This window comes from Lissotriton helveticus, chromosome 11 (genome assembly GCF_964261635.1).
Source record: "Lissotriton helveticus chromosome 11, aLisHel1.1, whole genome shotgun sequence".
Taxonomy (NCBI): Eukaryota; Metazoa; Chordata; class Amphibia; order Caudata; family Salamandridae; genus Lissotriton; species Lissotriton helveticus.
In genome coordinates this window covers 158,926,446-158,945,811 of record NC_136072.1, presented here as the reverse complement: position 1 = coordinate 158,945,811, position 19,366 = coordinate 158,926,446, and the positions used below count along the sequence as shown (strand labels likewise).

Genomic DNA, 19,366 nt, shown 5'->3' with positions numbered 1-19,366 from the left:
CTATCACACTGGCACATCACTCACTGTGCACTCACACAGGCACCTGTCACTCACGCAGCTCATGCTTCACTCATGTGGACACACTATTCATCCTGCATACACACCACACAAACAGGCACATCTCTCACCCTGGAGTCACACCACTCACCCTGCAGTCCTTCCTCTCACGCTGCACTCACACAAACACACCTCTCAGCATGCACTCTGGTCACCCTGCTTGCACACAGGGAACTCACAGAGATACAACACTCATCCTGCACTAACTCCTGTCACCATGCACTCACAGCTCACCCTTTACTCTCACAGCTCACCCTTTACTCTCGCCGCTCACCCTGCACTCACATACAGGCGCACCACTCAATCTGCATTTACGCAGATCACACCACCCTGCACTCACTCCTCTCACTCTGTATGCACTCCTCTTGCCCAGCACTCATATGCGCCCTACTCTTACGTTGCATTCATGCAGCTCACGCTATACTCCCATTTTTCACCCTATACGCACACCACTCCTGTTGCACTCACGCACCATCACCCAGCACTTACATGAGCACACCTCTTATGCGGCACATATAACAATGTCACAACTCATGAATATACATGTTTCTACAACGGCATCCACAGAATAACTGCTCTTTACGTAGCACTAGATGCCTAATTAATTCCATCTGAAACAACGGGGTTGGTGGAAGAGGGGAGAGTGGAATGAGGCAGTGGGACTGCGAGGAGGGAGACCAGGCTGAGGCTTTGGGGTATGATGCCGGATTGAAAATTGTATGACAGCTTCAACCAGTCCCAGCTTTCCATTCATCGCAATGCTTCATTCGGGGACATGTTGTTTTTTTTTTTTTTTTTACATCCTACGTTGAGTTTGAAAATCGCAAAGTGTTACTGGATAAAATCCATGGTTGCTGAAAAAGTTAAGCATTTCATAGGATCAACTGGATACAGTGGTATTACATGTTAAAAGGTAGATTAGTTAATTTCCAATACTGTAACTACTTCATCCACTTGTGAAACCAATTAGGAACCCCGTACAGCTATTTTAAGTAAGTGCACTTTTCAATCACATCATACTTGTAACAAACATTGACATGGCAATATGTTATAATTTTTTAATAGTGTAAAGGAAATGTTTTTATTAAGCTTCACTAAAAGGCAAGACAGGTATGGCAAAAAGCAGCAAGGCAAACTTTTCTAACACCATAAAAGAAGACTGGCTAATGGAAGTGTGTGTGTTTGTGTGTGACAGAGTGAAAATGAACGAAAGTGCAAGAGATTGTGAGAGAATGTGTGTGAGTGTATGTGTGTTATGCTTGCAAGTGTGTTGTTGGTCTGAAATACTGGAGGTTATTCTTGCCTTATGGATAAGGGCACTAATGGCATATGAATGGGTGGTGTTACCAATCGCAAACTGCTGGCCCTGAAATGCTTTTATTAGACACCATCATTAGTTGTGGGGTCTCGAACTGCCTAGTTGAGAAAGCAGCCAGCTATTTTAGCCACACCCATCGGCAGAGACTCAGAACAAGCGCCGCCACACCTGGCCAAAGGTCCTGACATGATGCACATAATGCCTAAAATAATAGGGTGGATTAATAGCAAAATGCTGGAACTGCTATTTAAGGTAATTCTTGTCAAAAGAGTTCTCGCACTTGCTTTATAGGGGTGTCAATGGCAAAATGCTGACCCTTGTATACAGGAGGGAATTTTTAGAGGTCCGAGGACTATGGCTGATGTAACCGTGGCAAATTTCTGGCTCCTGGCACTGCCGTATTGTATGTACTCCTTGACATACTCCACTCCACTCTACAACATACCAAGACACTGTACAACACTCCATTCTACACCACTCCGCCTCTCTATGCTGCCACTAACATTTAGCCACAATGGTGTACAACATGGCTAAAACGCATTGGAATGCCAATAGCTCTCAAATATTGCCTTTGCCAATGATTGTTCCACATACACCCTCAGCCAGGAGCCCCTTTTACCAAGCACTCATAAAGCACAGACACAGATTAAAGTATACACCTGCAAAACTGACATTTGTTAATATTGTGAATGCATACCCTAAACAGGCAGGGATGTTGGTAATATACACTGCCAGGGAAATATCAAGGGTGGTTGCTTAAAAAATGTGAAAGAGCTTCTGCCTCAGCGCAATATCATTTATCTGTGCAGTGGCAAATCTTGAACTCCTGTATTATTTAGTGAGCACCACCACCCTCCTCAGGACTTTCTCTGAAACCTATTTCCTGCTCAGCCAATATAGTTGTAATAATTATATTTAACATTTACTCACCACATTTCGCCTAAAAAAAAAAAACCACCCTTAAAAAAGTCTGCACCCTTGTTGTCGTAGAAACTCGTTATATTTTAGTTGCGACACAACTCAAATGGCTGTGCACATAGATACTGCACGGCGCACACCAACAGAAATAATTAGAGGGGGCACTGCTTTACAGTCGAAAGTATTCTTGAGCAACGTGTTTCTTGTAGAATAAAAACACAAACGTTTGGGTTGGTCATTTCCGCAAATTCAACAGCTTAGCTGCTCTTTACAGACATTTCAAAATTGAACAATTTTCGATCACAGGGATGCTTTTCAGTTTGGGATTTGGAAGGTCAGATTAGATTTATAAAATGTGTATTTTTTGTTCCCTTTCAGAAAGATGACACAAAGAATCCTGAGTTCTTCTAAGGAGGACACATATTCCAGTTCACCTCTTCCTTTAGGCTTTTCATCAGTACTTGGCGTTTTGCAAATTTTTGAAATTCGTCCACGACCCATTCCAGAACCCAGGCAATACACATGCTTATTAATTTAGACAACATGTTTTGTATGGCACAAAACAAATCTACTGCTTACCAGTGTCCAGGCTGTTATATCTCTTCTTATCATCTAGGTTTCAATATAAATTAAGATACAACCTGCGTCCTTGCATCCACTCGGATGGAATTACTCAGTTTAACAGTAAACTCTCCAACATATACTTTTCAATTGCAACAAACAAATATAGCTCTGGTACTGCAGCAACTTCAAGCTCTACTATGCGACAATCAGATGTCACGGGTATTTCAAGGGTTGAGGGGCTTTTGGCTACCTTCATTAAAGTTTTGTTCCCAGGCACTCTCCACTAAATACAGAGATTAAAATTCCAACACCATGATATATGAGTGCGAACATAATCTCTTCAGATAAAGAAAGAACTGAAGACAAGCATTGCTGGTTAGACCACGTCAAACATTTTAGCAACACAGCAATACATACTTAATTCCAAAACCTACTAGAGTCTGATGCAAGATTGTTAGGTTGGGAATCACGTGTGGTCAGTTTTTGCCTGGAGCTTTAGCTTCTCAGAGCGAGTCAAAAAGGAACTTACATGATTTATAACTGTGTATCAGTTGCTTCAGCATTCAGACTTTCACAAAAGACAATTGTTAAGTACTCCTTCGCATGGACAATCTCACAGAGGGATGCTGCACCAACCACCTCAGAGGTACCAGTTCATCAATTTAGCCGACTTAAACAAAGTTTCTGGGGTATTGTCAGATTAAGAACGTATCAGTCCGGGGAAATACAGCTTAGGCATACACAACACTTTAGACGGTTTGCGCTCTAGAAATCTTGTACAGGGATTGAAACCGCCACAAGTTGATTTTATTAGTTTTCCGCCAATTGTGATACTCTTTATATGTTCATCTTTTTTCCTCTAATCTCAACTCAATCAATAAGATGTTTCATCTGGAAGTCAGACCCTGCTGTAACAGTGAGAGACACATTCCTGCAGAACTGACCAGTGGGTCTTATTTGTAATTTTGATCTTGAGATGTTTCGCGCATCTCAGACTTCAAAGGACTTGTGATAATAATTCTGTTTAGTATGTCTCTGGTGTGGTTGCCAGAGTGGAGGGGCTTATCTGTAGACCTACCAATACTTCTATCAATTTTCCCAGAACTACTGATAAACCTTCAGGATCTAGTTCTTTAAGAAACACTAGAACTCATGGTTTGGGATATTTCTGCTCAGCTCGTACTCTAGGACTTTTTTTGGAGCCGTCTCCTTTAATAAAAAACACATTGACTCCAAATGCCACTATGGCATATACATCAGTGTGGGCGTCATGGTGTCACTAGGTGGATAGATGCACATTTTTGCAGATGTAACAATCATAGTTAATTTTCTAATTCATCTCGTGTCAGGCAAAGCATACAACACTGTTTAGTCACATTGGGCAGCTGCTTCTTTACAGCATAGCAATATAAATGAATATGTTTGTAGGCAAACAATCATTAGATTGTCACAAGAGGTATTAGACTTTCCAAAACTGCCCTTGCCTAAATATTCTTTATTTTAGAATGTGAATTTAGTCCTACAAACGTTTAAAACATGCCCAGATTATATGCTTTTCTTAATGCCTTACTTCTTTCAGAAAGGTATCTGATGTTAGCGTGTTGGATATTTCTCTGGACAGTTTGCACCAGCAGGTTACATTCACAAGTACACAGTACTTGTTTAGACCGTCCCAATTTACCGGACCATCCCAAGCTTTATGTGGTTAGATTTTTTTAAATAATATGAATTGAATATAAAGGCTCAGAGAGCATTTTCTGGTTTCCAACACCTTACCATGTTCAGAAATCCCATTGTTCCATTATCTTCTTCCACTCTAACAAGCAAGCATGAATGTAAAACATTTTAAAGCACAGTGTTCTACATGTTCCATGGTTTCCATGTGCCTTTTGGGCCAGACCTAGGTTGAAAGACATTCTCAGAGCAGTGGGTTGGTTACTTTCAAAATATTTTATTGCAAACAGATTCATCAGGCTTTGATTACTTTGGTTACTATGTTTTAAACAGGCATAATAGGAACTTCCATTTACGCCATCAAATACAGCTTTCACTATCTGATGGTAATGGAAAGTCCTGGTTTTAATAAGACAAGGGGGAAGTGTTATCCCGTCTCTTTTCTGCACATTATTGAAAAGATTTTCTTCCCCACCCATTTGTTTATATTTTGTAATCATATATAAATTCTAAAGTTCTATTTTACAGCAACAATCATGACATTCCCAGCTTTAGCCTGAGGATGCACATGCTCTTGCTGGCTAGAGACTTATTTTCTTTTTCATGATACATTCTGTCATTTTACTGCTCAACGGTGAAATTAGTCATTTCTTCATGTAAGCAGTCGCTGCTTACATGAAGAAAAGACTCCGAGTTTATACTAATTAGGACTCTCGCAGGCAATGCTAGATAAACTTGATAAGTAATTTTTCTCCAAGGTTTTCTGGCTGATGCCATTTTATATGGTGTTTTCAATCAAAACTGACTTCTTTTAAATAATAACTTAAGAAGCTAAATACTCTCCTCTGCAACATATTGAGGGCTTTCCTTAACTATCACGGAGAAACATTTGCATTATCCTGGGTATTAAATTCATGTTATTTATGCGGAAGTATTCCTAATGTGTGAGCATGTCTAGAAGAAATGTGCAATAAATAGTATGTTTTGTATCATTTGTAATTGTGTTCAAGGAATTAAAAATGCATTTCTGAAGCCACAAATCACTTGATTAGTGAATGGCTTTTCTTAATCACCATGTATCCTGCCTAGTAGCTCCTGTCGCCAAGCAGTCCTGCAGAAAATAGGTGCTTCAGTTTTCAGGCCTCAAAATGTCATTTTATCATTTCTGCTGTAAAGCAGGAGATACAGTTTAACATTCTATCACACCGAATAGCTTCTTTCACCAAGTTATTTATTTGTATAACACTATTCCCTGGTTCCTCCTTACAAACCTAACGAGTTTGTTAGATACTGAAAGTTGTTAAAAGCTTGGAACATTAAAGCAGGTAGTCAACACATCCTTGACAAAATGTATTACTAATAAAATGTGCAGGGGGGTTTATCTCAGCTTTTTTGGCTTTGTAAGCCAAAAAAGCGGAGATAAAGCCCTTTTAAATATGCCCCTACGTTTCTTACAAGAGCAGCAAAAGGGTTTACTCAGTGGGAGAGCCAGTGAGCCAATATTCATCATGTGTTTTCTTAAAGGTTTTGTGTCTCTTATGAATGTAGAGTTCTTTTTATCTTTTCTAGGGTTTTATCCCCTTACAAATAGAGCCGCAAAGCCAGTGGAATTACTAGTAGGTTTTTAACAATAATCAGAGTCCTGTCCCCTTCCTTTAGAGCGATGGTAAAAATTAATAATCGATCGTTGTTTTTTAACTGTGATTTAACCAAAGGGGCCCTAACCTAGAACTAATCCTGTGATAGCCTTGAAATACAGTCTTAATACTTGTGGATCAGATCTTACGCAATTACTTATCATTACATATCTTATTTATTTTTTTATAATTTGCTATTAAATGTGATTCCATTATTGGATTATGGGCCTTCTTCAGGATTCCCATAGAATGCGAGGAAATTATGCAGTTTAGATTTAGAAACAAATTAATTTTTTCCCCTTGTGTTTTTCTTTTTTATTGTGTGTAAATATCTTAATCACTAATTGTTATACATTTTCCTATTTGTATGCTCATTATTGTAATGGTTTTTAATAATCAAACCATAAAGCATATATATATTGCCTCTCTTACTAATTTACACTATACATACCCATGTTACTTGCAACTCTCAAGCTCTAATGATGTGGAAAAATTGAATAAAAGTGGGATATCACATTGTATTTCCTCATTGGACGATCACAAAAATTGTCCAGTTGCAGTACAGCAAATCTGAAAAAGGAAAATAGCCGAGCTGCTGTGCAGATGTTACAAAAATATACTTTTTGACGTCCCTATATATTAATATCTTTTCTCAACACAAAATGTATTATCTGTGTAATGTGTGTTAAATTTAGGTGCTTAACAATAGGCTAAAACTCAATCAGTGTAAGGTGTGCTACAGTGTGAATAATGTCTAGACTGGGGCGCGCCACATTAAAAGCTTATGTAATTAACTTTTAGACTCAAATATTTGTTAGCTGTTCATATAATACAATTTACAAAAGACAACTGAGAAAGTTAAAAGAACTACACTGAGCACCGTTTTCACTTTGCTTCAGAATGGATTTTTTTTGTACTTTCTTGCAATACTTAAGACTGAAATAGAATGCAACCAAACCTACGCCATCTTCAGTTCTCTTTGAAAGTTTCATGCTTTCAATAATGCAACAAATCATTTGTAAAGTACACCATTTAATCATGTATTTACTTGAGTTATCTGTTGGCACTTGCACCACTTATGATGGAACAAACAAATTTACAAATGTGAGAATCAGTGTTGCACATCTTTGATGCACAAGCCACCTAGCTGGTGAGAAAATACAGCATGTTTTTGTAATGGGTTAGGTTTACTTTGACAATGAAACACAAGACGACCCACCACGATTGAACTCCTGCAGTCATGTAAAAATGTCTTCATTATTTGTCAATATAGCTGCTGCAGAAAAATAAAGTGTGGTTCTGTATATCCACTCCCAGAGGGCCTAAGCAGTGTTTCGGATGAAAGCGATTGGCTATCAGTCACAGGCAGCAGCATCTGATGATCCTCTGGTCCCAGTGGAAGAGAAAGCGGGCAAGATATATCACATGGCTTGAGGTCTATTGGACCTGGCAAAGGACTCTTTGATACAGGTTCTTGAATATTGATAGAGGATTCAACTGTGTTGGACTCTGTGTTTTTCTCTGCCCCTAAAAAGTCAAGATGTGGGAAAACAGTGAGCTGTGCATAACTGTACATGGCGGTGAGGGCAAGAAACACAAAAACAAAGGAAATATTTACACAAATATGCGCACTAAAAAAATATCTAGTTAAACTGAAGTTATGTTAGAAGCAGCCAGACAAAGCAGCACAACAAAAACACAGTCGTAGTAGCAGTGTATTGGATAAACAGCCTCATCTTGAAATTCTCCAGGCAAAGCAAATAAAATATCCTCCCAAATATTCCTTATAGAAATTAACTCAGAGTTGACATTAAAAATGACATAATTGGTGACACCACATACAACATTATCAACATCCTTAGTTGGTAGTTCAGGTTATAGGAGGGGTGAATCACAATGGAGGGTTCAAAATAAATATTCGTATTCCTCAGTAATTTAGCAATTCTATGTCTCCCATGCTCCACCCAGGCCACTAATAGAACAGTGCAGCTGAAGGAAGACAATTAAACACTCCTCCAAAGAACAGCACACTGCTCTTTCCACAATTTTCCTTGGTCACATAATTAATATTTAAAATATATCAAGTCAAAGAGAGTCCCAGCCTCCTTCATTTGCGTGAAGAATTGCAAAATGCCCACAATTACAACTTTGAGCTTAGCAAGGTGTCACAATGGCGCTCCTATTTTAAGAGTGGAAGGTTGCTTTCTGGTTCCCAGCGAATTCCGTGCTAATCTGATAGAGACTTCTAGCTGCATACTCCTTACCATTGAATTTGCCAGGCGTCAGGCTGGATACGGAAACTTTTGCTGAGCAATAAACCTTAAGCGCTCCGTTGGGTGGCTCCATGCGGCTCCGCGTGACGTCGTTAGCCTCGGTTATGATGATGCAGTACCTATATAGGCGCCACACCAGAAGAGCAGAGCCACAAAGTAACTGATGTTGTGAGTGAAACTAGGGCCCTGAACAGGGGAGTAACCCTAGCTCTACAACATTATTCTGTAGGTAAGTAACTTGTTTATCTGACATGGACTTCTAGCTGCAGATTCCTTACCTTTGAATTAGATACCCAAGCCATACCTTCATGGCAATGGGTTGAGGACCAATACCCCAAACTAGGAAGTCCTGTAGGACTGAACAGGCAAAATGCCCGTCTGCAGACTTGATTGTCCAGGCAGTAATGTTCTGCAAAAGTGTGCAATGATGCCCCTGTTGCTGCCTGATAGATGTCTATGACAGGAAAACCCCAAGCCAAGGCCGTAGTCGCAGCCTTTCCCCTGGTGGAATGGGCCCCTAATCCTTCCGGGGGCTGCTTCTTTGCCAGGGCATAGCTGGTCTTAATGCAGAAAACGACCCAGCGTGAGTAGGTCCTTTTCTGCACTGCCTTTCCCTTCCTAGCTCCCACGTAACCCACAAAGAGTTGGTCGTCCACCCGAAACTCTTTAGTGGGGTCAAGGTAGATCGACAGCGCTCTTTTTGGGTCCAGTCGGTGGAGACGCTCCTCTTCCTTAGAAGGATCCGGGGGAGCAAAGAAGGTGGGCAATGTGATGGATTGAACCATATGGAATTGGGGTCATAACTTTCTGCAAAAAGGAAGCCCAGGTGCGAAGCACCACTTTATCTGGAAAAGATATCAGATAGGGAGGCGAGCAAGATAATGTCTGCAACTCACTCACACTTCGGGCAGATGTAATGGCCAATAAGAAGGCTGTTCTGATGGTCAACAGCCTGAGGGGACAGTTGTGTAAAGGCTCAAAGGGATCACACATCAGGTAGCTGAGGACCAAATTAGGGTCCCACTGTGCCATAACAAAGGGAGTGGGTGGAAACAGAGCCAGCCCTTTTATAAATCTATATAAAATAGGAGACTTAAAGAGAGAGGGCTGGTCTGGCAGCCGCAAAAAGCAGACAGAGCAGAAAGGTAATCCTTGAGAGTTCCCAAAGCAGAGCCAATCTGGGCAAGGGTCAGAATGAACAAAAGAACAGTAGAAAGAGAAGCAGAAAGAGGGTGAATAGACTTTTCTGTACAGTATAATACAAATGTCTGCCAATGACCGGTGTATACCGTCTTAGCGGAGGTCGCCTGGCCACCAAAATAACGTTGCATACGTCAGGAGGAAGGCCAAAAGTCTTCAACTGCCGCCACTCAATCCCCACGCATAGAGGCGCAGACTTGACAGGTTCGGTGCAGGACCCTCCACTTCTGCTGTGACAGAAGATCCTCCCAAAGGAGCAGCCTGATCAGAGGATCAATGCTCATTTTCAAAAGCTCTGGATACCATCCTCTCCTTGCCCATTCCGGAGCCACAAGAATGACTTGGGCCCTGTCGCTCCTGATGTTCAGAAGCCTGGGCAGGGGTGTTATGGACGGAAAGGCGTACAGCAGGCCTGAGCCCAACTCGTGACGAAAAGCGTCACTGAGCAATAGCCGCCTTGGAAACTCCAATGCACAGTACTGCTGATACTGCACGTTCTCCTTGGAGGCAAACAAATCTAACCAAGGTTTTCCCCAATGCAGAAAGACATCTTACGCCACCTCAGACAGGAGAACCCATTTGTGATCTGCTAGGCATCGATGGCAGAGTTCTGTCCACCCTGGCATTCAGAGAACCTGCCAGGTGTTGAATCACCAGAGTTATGCCCTGCTGTTCCAGCCATGTTCAAATAATAAAAACAAGCATTTGCAATGCAATCGGTCTTGCATTTGTGAAAGTTAGAGCTTTTGGTGTTGTAAATTATATTGTTTTTTCTTTGTATGTAGTGCTTTAAACCGGGAGTCCAAGTCATTCACAAGTGTTCACCATGACTATGCCTCACATTTTGTTTGTGGCTTTAATGTACGTTTCGGCTTATGTGACATAAGAATGAAAAATAAAAGCGGCAGATCAGTTTAGTAAAGGTTTGAACTTTGACCTTATACGTAGGTTCTTCAGATCAGGAGTCCAGTTGAAAGGAAAATGTTAGTCCTCTGAATTTGAGGCATTACTTTCCTGATGGCATCGGAGTAGTGACGTATTCAAAGCTAGAGTACAGTGTGGGTGGCTGAAGTCAGTTTTATGCACCAAACACTGTTCAATTGCACAGTGGCTCGCTAGAGCCACGTTCAAAGCACCCGCTCTGGAACCTACAAAAAACCTAGTGCCACGCTAAGCATTTCAATGTGTAAATAAATAAAAGTAATATTGGGCGAAGCGTGTAAAAGTTTAATTAAAGAAAAATAACATTGTGCAAAGTGTGAGCAGAATGCGTGTCGGCTGGCGGGCAGCCCCAAAATGTAAAAATAATGTCTAAAAAGAATCCCTCACTAATGCAGTACCCAGAGTCCCTCAATAAAGCACTGCACGGAGCAGGTCTAACTAAAGCACTGCATCGTGTCCCTCACAAAAGCCCTGCACATTGTTGAAAGGTTTCTCTCATTAAAGCACCATGCAGTTTCCCTCACTAAAGTTCTGCAAAGTGTCCCTCATTAAAGCACTGCATGGTATCCCTCACTAAAGCACTGCACAGACTGTCTCTCATTAGAGCACAAGCACTTCACAGTGCCCCTCACTAAAGCAATTCACAGTGCCTCCTCACTAAAGCAATGCACAGTGCCCTCACTGAAGCTCTGCACAGCGTCCCTCACTAAAGGACTGCACAGTGTTCTCAATAACGTGATGCATTGAAAGCTACAGTCCAGTCCAGTTGGCTGTAGTCAGTTTTATGCACCAAACACTGTTCAAACACATTAAAATCACCCTCCCTGAAACACAGAATAAATCTGGCTCCGTGCTGAGCATCTCCAAAATGATGGGGAAAAAAGTAAAAGCTTAAATAAAGAAAAATGACTTCCCGCAAAGCGTGTGCAGAATGCGCAGTGACAGTGAAACGAAGCACTAGTAAATGATTCAGCAGCCTGCACGAAGTAAAGATAACACGCACGAGCAGAGGCAGGCCAACAACAAGAAAAGAGTGCTCTCCAAGTACTATAAATTAACATGAAGAGTAAGAGCACATGTAATAGGGGAAGTCCTCGTGGGAGGTTACAAAAGAAGAAAAAGAGGGACTACTAAGTATATTAACCATTGAAAAGCAGGCATTTAGAAAGGACAGTAAAAGGAGCCAATTAAAAATGGAGTGGTGCTTAAAGCCTATATTCTAGATACAACATGTCTCAAAGAGACAGCGATTGCGCTGTCTAGGTGCGACCTAATAAGACCGCAGGGCCTTCATATTACAGGCCCTCTATCTTTGGGACAATTGTCATTCTCCCCAACCCTTCAGCCCATCTTAGAATCGATCATGCCTGCTTTAGAAGGTACGAGTGTAAATACATTTTAATTATCTACATAATGTAAAATAGAATTCATTTTCTTCAGTTCCAAAAATGAATTTCTTGTCTTCAACTAGAAAACCAAATGTCCTTAAAATAAATGAAAAATAAGCACCCTTGTCCCCCTAGGAAAGGCTAAAAATCTAGCATTTGTGTTTTATTCAGAAGTCACTCTCAAACTACAAATTCAAGCTGTAGCAAAGTTATTTTTACAACATCATGCAAATGCAATCCTAGCTACCTGGGAACTTGTACAAGAACCGCTCCTTAATAGTTGGGACAGCGATTAATACCAGTTTAGGTCATTGCAACACCCTATAGGGGATTCCTAGCAACTTGGCAGACAGGCTGTGAAAAGCATAAAATGCTTAGGGTACAAGAGAAGGGACCTCGGGCCTGATCTGATTTACTAGTTAGTGCCGCATGCTAGGGATATGCAATATGCACACTAACTGGTTTGGAAATGGGAATGTAATTTGCAATGCAACCTATGTACTAACAGGTCATACCACAAACTTCATTTGCGGTGGGTTGCAAAATGGGCCACCTAATGAATTCTGTAGGTTATTTGCGACCTCCTATGGCTGGCTGATAACACATAAATGGAAGCCTGCAAGGCACAGGAAACTTACATCACACTATTTGAATTCTAAAAATGGGGAAGTTTGTATTAAAAAAAAAAATCCTGGGGGAACACACTTGCGAAAACAGGTACTTCCCCAGAGGCTGCTGACAGTATTATCAAAGGGGAATCTTTCCTACGGGGAGCGATTTCCTTTTTGGCAATCAGTTACCAGCCCAACTCATGGGTCAGTAACTTATGCGGTCAGAAACCGCTGATTGCGTATACCAAGCAGGAGGCCTCCTCTTTCACACCCTTCCTATTTGCGATTTGCAATGGATTGTAAAATACCTTTTGAGGTTGGATCTCGTAGGACCAGTGTCACGAGACCCATCTGTGGTGGTGGGTATTTTATAAGTGCTATCACTCACTAGCTCCTCTGACAACATAGTCACACCAACTCATAAAACAGCTTAGATACAATGCAAAAGGTAATTAACGTATAGCAGCGTTTAAGACTGCTAAATACCTTTATACATGGGTATCATATCTCTCTTGTACTTCAAATGGTACAGTGGCTACGAGCTAGGGATCATATCTCCTTATCTGGCAGTGGGTTGTTAAATGTGTTTACCAGCAACCTCTCAGCTACTTTACAAAATCAAATGCCCAGTACTCACCTGTAACTGTCTTAGCAAAAACGAGAAAGACAGGCGCCCCCCACTACCTTACCACTCATGGATGCGCTGCTTCTCAGAACAGGGACAGTTTTAAGGAAGCCAGTGCCTTGAGGCATCTGTGTGCACTTTATAAGTGCTGTCACTGACTCCTTTGATCGCAGAACCAAACCATCAAATGTAAACTCTTGAAACTTGAGCTGTTCTAACAACCCTTGGAATAGTGAACCACAATTATTGATTGACACTGGATATGGCTCTCTACTATCCTCTGCCCCTTGCACACCTGGCAGCATGGCCATTGTTGGTGTTCTCTCCTCCCTTCACCTATTGTGACTGCTGACACAATTCATACACTTTTATTCGTATAGCAAATCCAGCTGCATCCATTATCTAAATGTTTATTTGTGATAAAGCACATTAAAGTGGCAGCAAGGTACATGACACTGTGAGAAGGGGGCAGGAGGACCATAGGCCCCAGACACATGCTGCCCACGTTGCCCGGCTCGTGCCCAGAGATGCCTATTTTTGTTGGCAGGGGATCCCTCTGCGCGGGACGCCTGTTGCACCATGAGGGGGGGGGGGGGGGGGGGGGGGGGGGGGGGGGAAGGATAGACCAGCCACCCAAGAAGGCAGCCCTTCCTGCAATGCGAGGAAATACTCATTTGGACCAGGTTAAGGACAAATTAATCCCCAGGTTTGAATCATTGTTGAAAGTGTTGCTTGCTCCAATTGTGTGGCGGCTCGCTGGAATAGAAGTGAAACTCAGTCATCTTATACCCCCTGAATCCAGAGCCTCAATTGTGAAAACAAGGACTGTGGCTGTGGGGACTAGTCGTGCAGCTGGGTTCACACCCACAGGCCTATTAAATGAGGGAAGGAACTCAAATGGGTGCAGCCACAAAACGCAGGAGGGGCAGATGTCCTCATCATCCTTTCAAGGGGGTGACCGGGGGTTAATGGTGCCACTGAGCTTACAGGTGAGGCCACAGACATAACCTCTCCAAGGCACACAATAGGCCTGGGTGATGCCCCTTGAGTTGAAAACGATCTACTGGGACCAGAGTGAACACGGCTAACACGTTCAGACCTCTCAAAAATCAAGCTGGACAATCTAAGTGCTTAAACTGCCACCTGATGGGTGTCCCTCCCATTAAGCAGGGTATGAGGGAATCTACAATAGACCTGAAGCACAAGGTCATCCATTGGTGTGACAGCACAATACTAAATGGGTGCGATCTGTCTCACATTATTATGGCAAGAGGAGTGGGTAGGGTGGGCTCCAAGGTGAATAAGAACATTGGGGGGGTCCTGCGTCGTGGTTAACCTAAAATATCCTGTACACACGAAAGCTATGGTTGAGAGTCACTTAATACAAGACTTGTATATAACAATAAGGATTGATCCCTTCAATTACTTTTATCCCACCAATTCTTATTTCCCGGCTGGTCCCCCTCTTTACAGGGTCTCCTTGCACGCAAGGATACCACAGGGCATGAACACTAGGATAGATGTTCCCCTTGTCAACAGGGTTGAACCCTTGATAGGCCTAGACAACATCGATTGACAAACAACATCACAGGAGGGTGAGATGAGCCCAAAGTCTGTGGGCTCAGCAATCTGTGTGCCTACCTCACCTCTCCAGGTGGTCTCTATTTTCACCACTCCTCCAACTATGAAGATAATGAATGAAGATAATGACCTGGAATATTGCGGATCTGAGGGTCAAGAGAGACAACGCTATGTGGCTGAGGTCCTTTGAGTGTTGCCATATAGGTGCAATGCAGGAAACATGGGACACATGGATCCTTTGTCTTGGATGGATTCTCCTGATTTCTTTCAGTTGCCACCCCCTCTCCAGCGGTATGGGCAAAGGGTGGTCTGCTTACTCTGGTGTCGCTTAAAATCTTTTGCACTGCCAAGGTGGTGGATTGTCACTCACCCCACTTGTTAGCGTAGAACTGATGTTTATGAATTATTCTCCTCTGTTGGTAGTGATTTTCTATAAGTCTTTCTGTTGAAAATCTGACACTGAACATATTGCCACAATGGAGGGTTTTCTCAAACTCTATGGGGAGAGGAGCTGTCGCTATTATGATGTTATCGTCCTCTGTGATTTTAATACACATCTTTGTTCGCTCAACAGCACCCTCATAAAAGGCCATCTGGATGCAATATCATCGGTCTCCCATTTTGAACATACGGAACAAGGTCTTCGTCTACAAGGGCTACTCGCTGCCAATAATCTGTATTATCTAGAACAGATGGGAACAGTTGATTCTGTCCCAATGTTCTCAGGCAGGGTCTGTTACTCCACTATCGATTTTATTACCCTATATGCTCCTTTGGTGCCAGCAGTTTATAATTTGAAAACTTGGTGGAGTGGCTTCAGTGACCATAATCCTCTAATACTAGACTTGGCTTGGACCCAAGATCTATCCGGGGAGGAGGGGAGGGGGGGAGATGGGGAGGAGCGTCTTGAATAGGGCTATTAGTACAAGAGACCAAGCTCGTAGTTTCAAATGGGAGGTGGTACTAGGGGCCTTGTTAGAAAATCTGTACGTAGAAGGCACAGACGACATTGCACTATGTTTTGATATTAGAACGCAGCCCAGATTGGTATTAGATGTTTTTAACAAACTAACCAGGCGGATTGTAGCTATTTTATCTGTTCATGGTAAGGCAGAGGGCACAAAGGGGAAAAGGTGGTTTGACAGCGACTGTAGCAAAACACACAAGAATTTTATTATAGCTCTTAAGCAGAAACCCAGGGTTGAGGAAAGGGTCAGTGCCTGCAGGAGTGCATACAAACTTGCTACCCAGCTGAGGAAAAAGTTAATCCGGGAGAGGGTGTGGGAGGCCCTATGTCAGGCCAGGGTACTGGCTAACAGCTCCAAGTTTTGGTAAGAGGTAAACCGCCCTTTCTTCTCTGACTCAGCAAACACAAGACTGGATTGCACCATACCCACCGAGAGATGGGTTCAACATTTTGAAGGGACCTATTGCAGGGCCGAGTATGGGGAGCCTGGACTAAAAATTTCCCCATTGTCTTTTAAGGTAGAAGAAGTGCATAAAGCTATTGTGGCCACAGCCGGGGGGAAAGCGCCGGACCCAGAAGGGGTGCCGTCGGATCTTTACAAAGCTGATCCGCTGACCTGGGCAAAGATCCTGACCCAGGTTTTTAATGCAGCCTGCTTGTGTGGCTTGTCCCCGTCCTGGTCCATGGCTATCATCTTACCTTTTTTTTTTTAAAAAGGTGCGAGGGATGATCCAGAGTGCTACCGCCCAATCTCTCTATTGGACTCAGTCGCCAAATTGATGGGTAAGGTGGTACTGGGTCACTTAACCTCTCGGTTAGATAACCTCAATGTCATCTCAGACTTGCAGTGTGGCTTCAGGCAAGGTAGAGGAACACTGGACCAATGCATTAAATTGCACATGGTCATGGGGAAATACACAATAGCCAAAAGGGGTTACTGCATTTATGAACCTAACTTCGGCGTTAGATCGCGTAAACAGATCCAAGCTCTGGCCCACCTTACTAGATATGGGTAAGGAAGCAGATTGTGTGGCTTCCTTACACAGCTCTCACACCAACCTTACAGCCTCGGTGAGATATAATGAGAATAGCTGTGTATCGGCTTCCTGGGAGGGCAAGAGAGGGGTTAGGCAGGGGTGTATCCTGACCCCTGTGCTGTTTACCCTCTATATTTACAAGCTGGGGGATGATTTGTCAGCAGCCTGTAGAGACATCAACTAGGGTCGGCACCAAACTCGTTCCTGCCTTATTGTATGCAGATGATGCAATGTTTACAAAGTCTTTTAAATTTCATTGCTGACTTAATGGACTCCCTAGACGTTTCAATAATTTTTTCCAAATCGCACACAATGACTACTGGCAGTATGAAGTCCTTTAGCCATAAGTTCTTCTGTAGGGAGGGAGAACTCACCAAAGTTTCTACTTTTCCTTGCTTTGGGATGCTGTTTGAGGAAAGAGGGTCATGGGTGGCCAAAGAGAACTTAAAAAGAACATCAAGGCAAGGGCAGCGAGTGCTACCATGGACTTTGCCAAGAGACTCGGGGCTAACCCCGTAACCCGATCTAATAAAGGTCTATAGAGAAAAATGCATCCCTATGGCCACTTATGATGTGATGTGTGGGGATATAAAGATGTTAATGAACTACAGGTGGCCAAGAACAAATTATTGCACAGACTACTCGCTGTTCCTACTTGCACCCCCTATTTTATGGTACATGAAGAGTTCGGCCAAGGTTACATTTCTGACCATATTGCAGTTGACCTATTAATGCGATAGCTGAAAATCTGGTCAAGCCCTGTTCCCACATAAAATCAACTTGTTTTAGAGGATTGTATTGCACTTGAGGGGCCCTTGAGCATTCCCTGGCTTGGTTATGTTTTGGAGCAGCTGAGGAGGATAGACCACCCCGACATGTTCACGAATACAAGGCCATTACTCCATAGTGTTTTGAGGGTTCTCAAAAACATGTACCTGGAGAGGTGCATGGGGGACAGGGAAGGTATTGAACACGCTAAGCCCACAGTGAGACGATACATCATACTGAGCGCAAGTCCACTCAGGCAGCCTTATTTGTCACTTATTAATAACGCCCACCATCGTTCCCTGCTGACCAGATTCAGATTTAATTTTATTCACTGGTTTTTAGCTGTTCCCAGAGGATTTTAAAAGCCAAGTGCTTTAAAGCCCTGTGATCATTTTTCAGAGCAGGACACTTTACATTTTATGTTTCTGTGATTTTTACAGTATTTTACGGAAACAATTTATCCTACAGTTGGGTAAGGGACTGTAATTGTGTACAAGTGAGGTCTGACCTGATCTATTTACAAATGCTGTCTTTCCCCCGGTTTGCTTCGGAGTTGCAAGATTTTTCTCAGGAGCAACTAAGACACAGGAAGAAGCTTTTCAAGGAATAGAGAGCTCCCGTTTTGACATTGTGTCTAGATGTATCATTCACGTATTATTAATCATGGTAAGCTTTATATACTGTTTCCGACGATATTTCTCCTATGCCTGTTCATCCACACTCGCACTTTACTTGCCCAATATTTAGATTTATACTTCTGATCCTGTGATTTCTTGTTTTAGCCCTAATGTCATGTATTTACTTACCCCTCTTACTGAAGGTTTTAGCAAGCCTCTATCCATATTAACTTGGAAATGCACATGCACTTCGTTTCTAAATATTTATGTATTTTACTTGATTTTAGGTTTAAATGTTTTACTGAATGTGCTTTTATGGCCTTGAATGGCCGAATAAAGATTACTGAACTGAACTTACTGAATGAACACTGTGTAAAAGACATGGAATAAAAAAACAGACCAATTACATGTATAACCAAATCATATGCTGTACATAAATCTGTGACGTATTTGCTTCAATTCCGAAACTGACCATTGTGAATCTTTGCTTTGTGCTTCTTTAAACTCTTTACATCTGTGTAGGAGTTTCCACATAAGTCACAGACGAATGGTCTTTCACCTAAAAGTATTTGAAAGAGTTGTCAGTGTCAATATTGGAGAACTCATCATTAAAGTCATCTCTATAAGGCATCATATATAATCTCAGCATTTCACCTACAAGTATTTGAAAGAGTTGTCAGTTTCAATATTGGAGAACTCATCATTAAAGTCGTATCTATAAGGCATCATATATAATTTCAGCATCACACCAAAAAGCATTTGAAAGAGTTATCAGTGTCAGTACTGGAGAGCTAGTCATTAAAGCTATCTTTGAGGAGCATCAAAAATAATTTCAACACCAGAACACACTCTTAAGTTTTTTTAAACTGGGAAATACAAAGGTTCTCATTTTTATCCAACATACAAGCATGATTCACTGAGAACAAGAAATTCATTGGCTTTGAATTGAAGTTTTGAACATGTTTTAAGAGGATTTAAAATGGTGCAGACTTTAAAGGGGGCTAAAAAGATCACTTGCTCGTAGTGTGTTGTGACTGTAAGTATAGGACTATTTACTGTGTTCAACATGAGCCACATATGTCAAGCGATTCCCTGATTGTGGTGCATATATTATCTACACATTGTATACAATGTTGGGAGGTTGCTGCAGACACTGGAAGCAAGCAATGCGTTGTACTAACCCATAATA

General features: G+C 42.1%; 1 protein-coding gene across 2 annotated transcripts in view; it reads right to left on the bottom strand.

The window, feature by feature from the left end:
* Window positions 1–7,183: 7,183 nt before the first annotated feature.
* Window positions 7,184–19,366, bottom strand: part of MYNN (myoneurin) — a 117,651-nt gene continuing 105,468 nt past the window's right edge. For both annotated transcript variants that reach the window (XM_078666013.1, XM_078666014.1), the window contains 2 exons: window positions 18,650–18,736; window positions 7,184–7,695 (listed from right to left, as the gene is read on the bottom strand). In XM_078666013.1, the coding sequence (XP_078522139.1) occupies window positions 7,433–7,695; window positions 18,650–18,736 (350 nt within the window). In that variant the 3' untranslated portion in view covers window positions 7,184–7,432. The remainder of the gene's footprint in view (window positions 7,696–18,649; window positions 18,737–19,366) is intronic.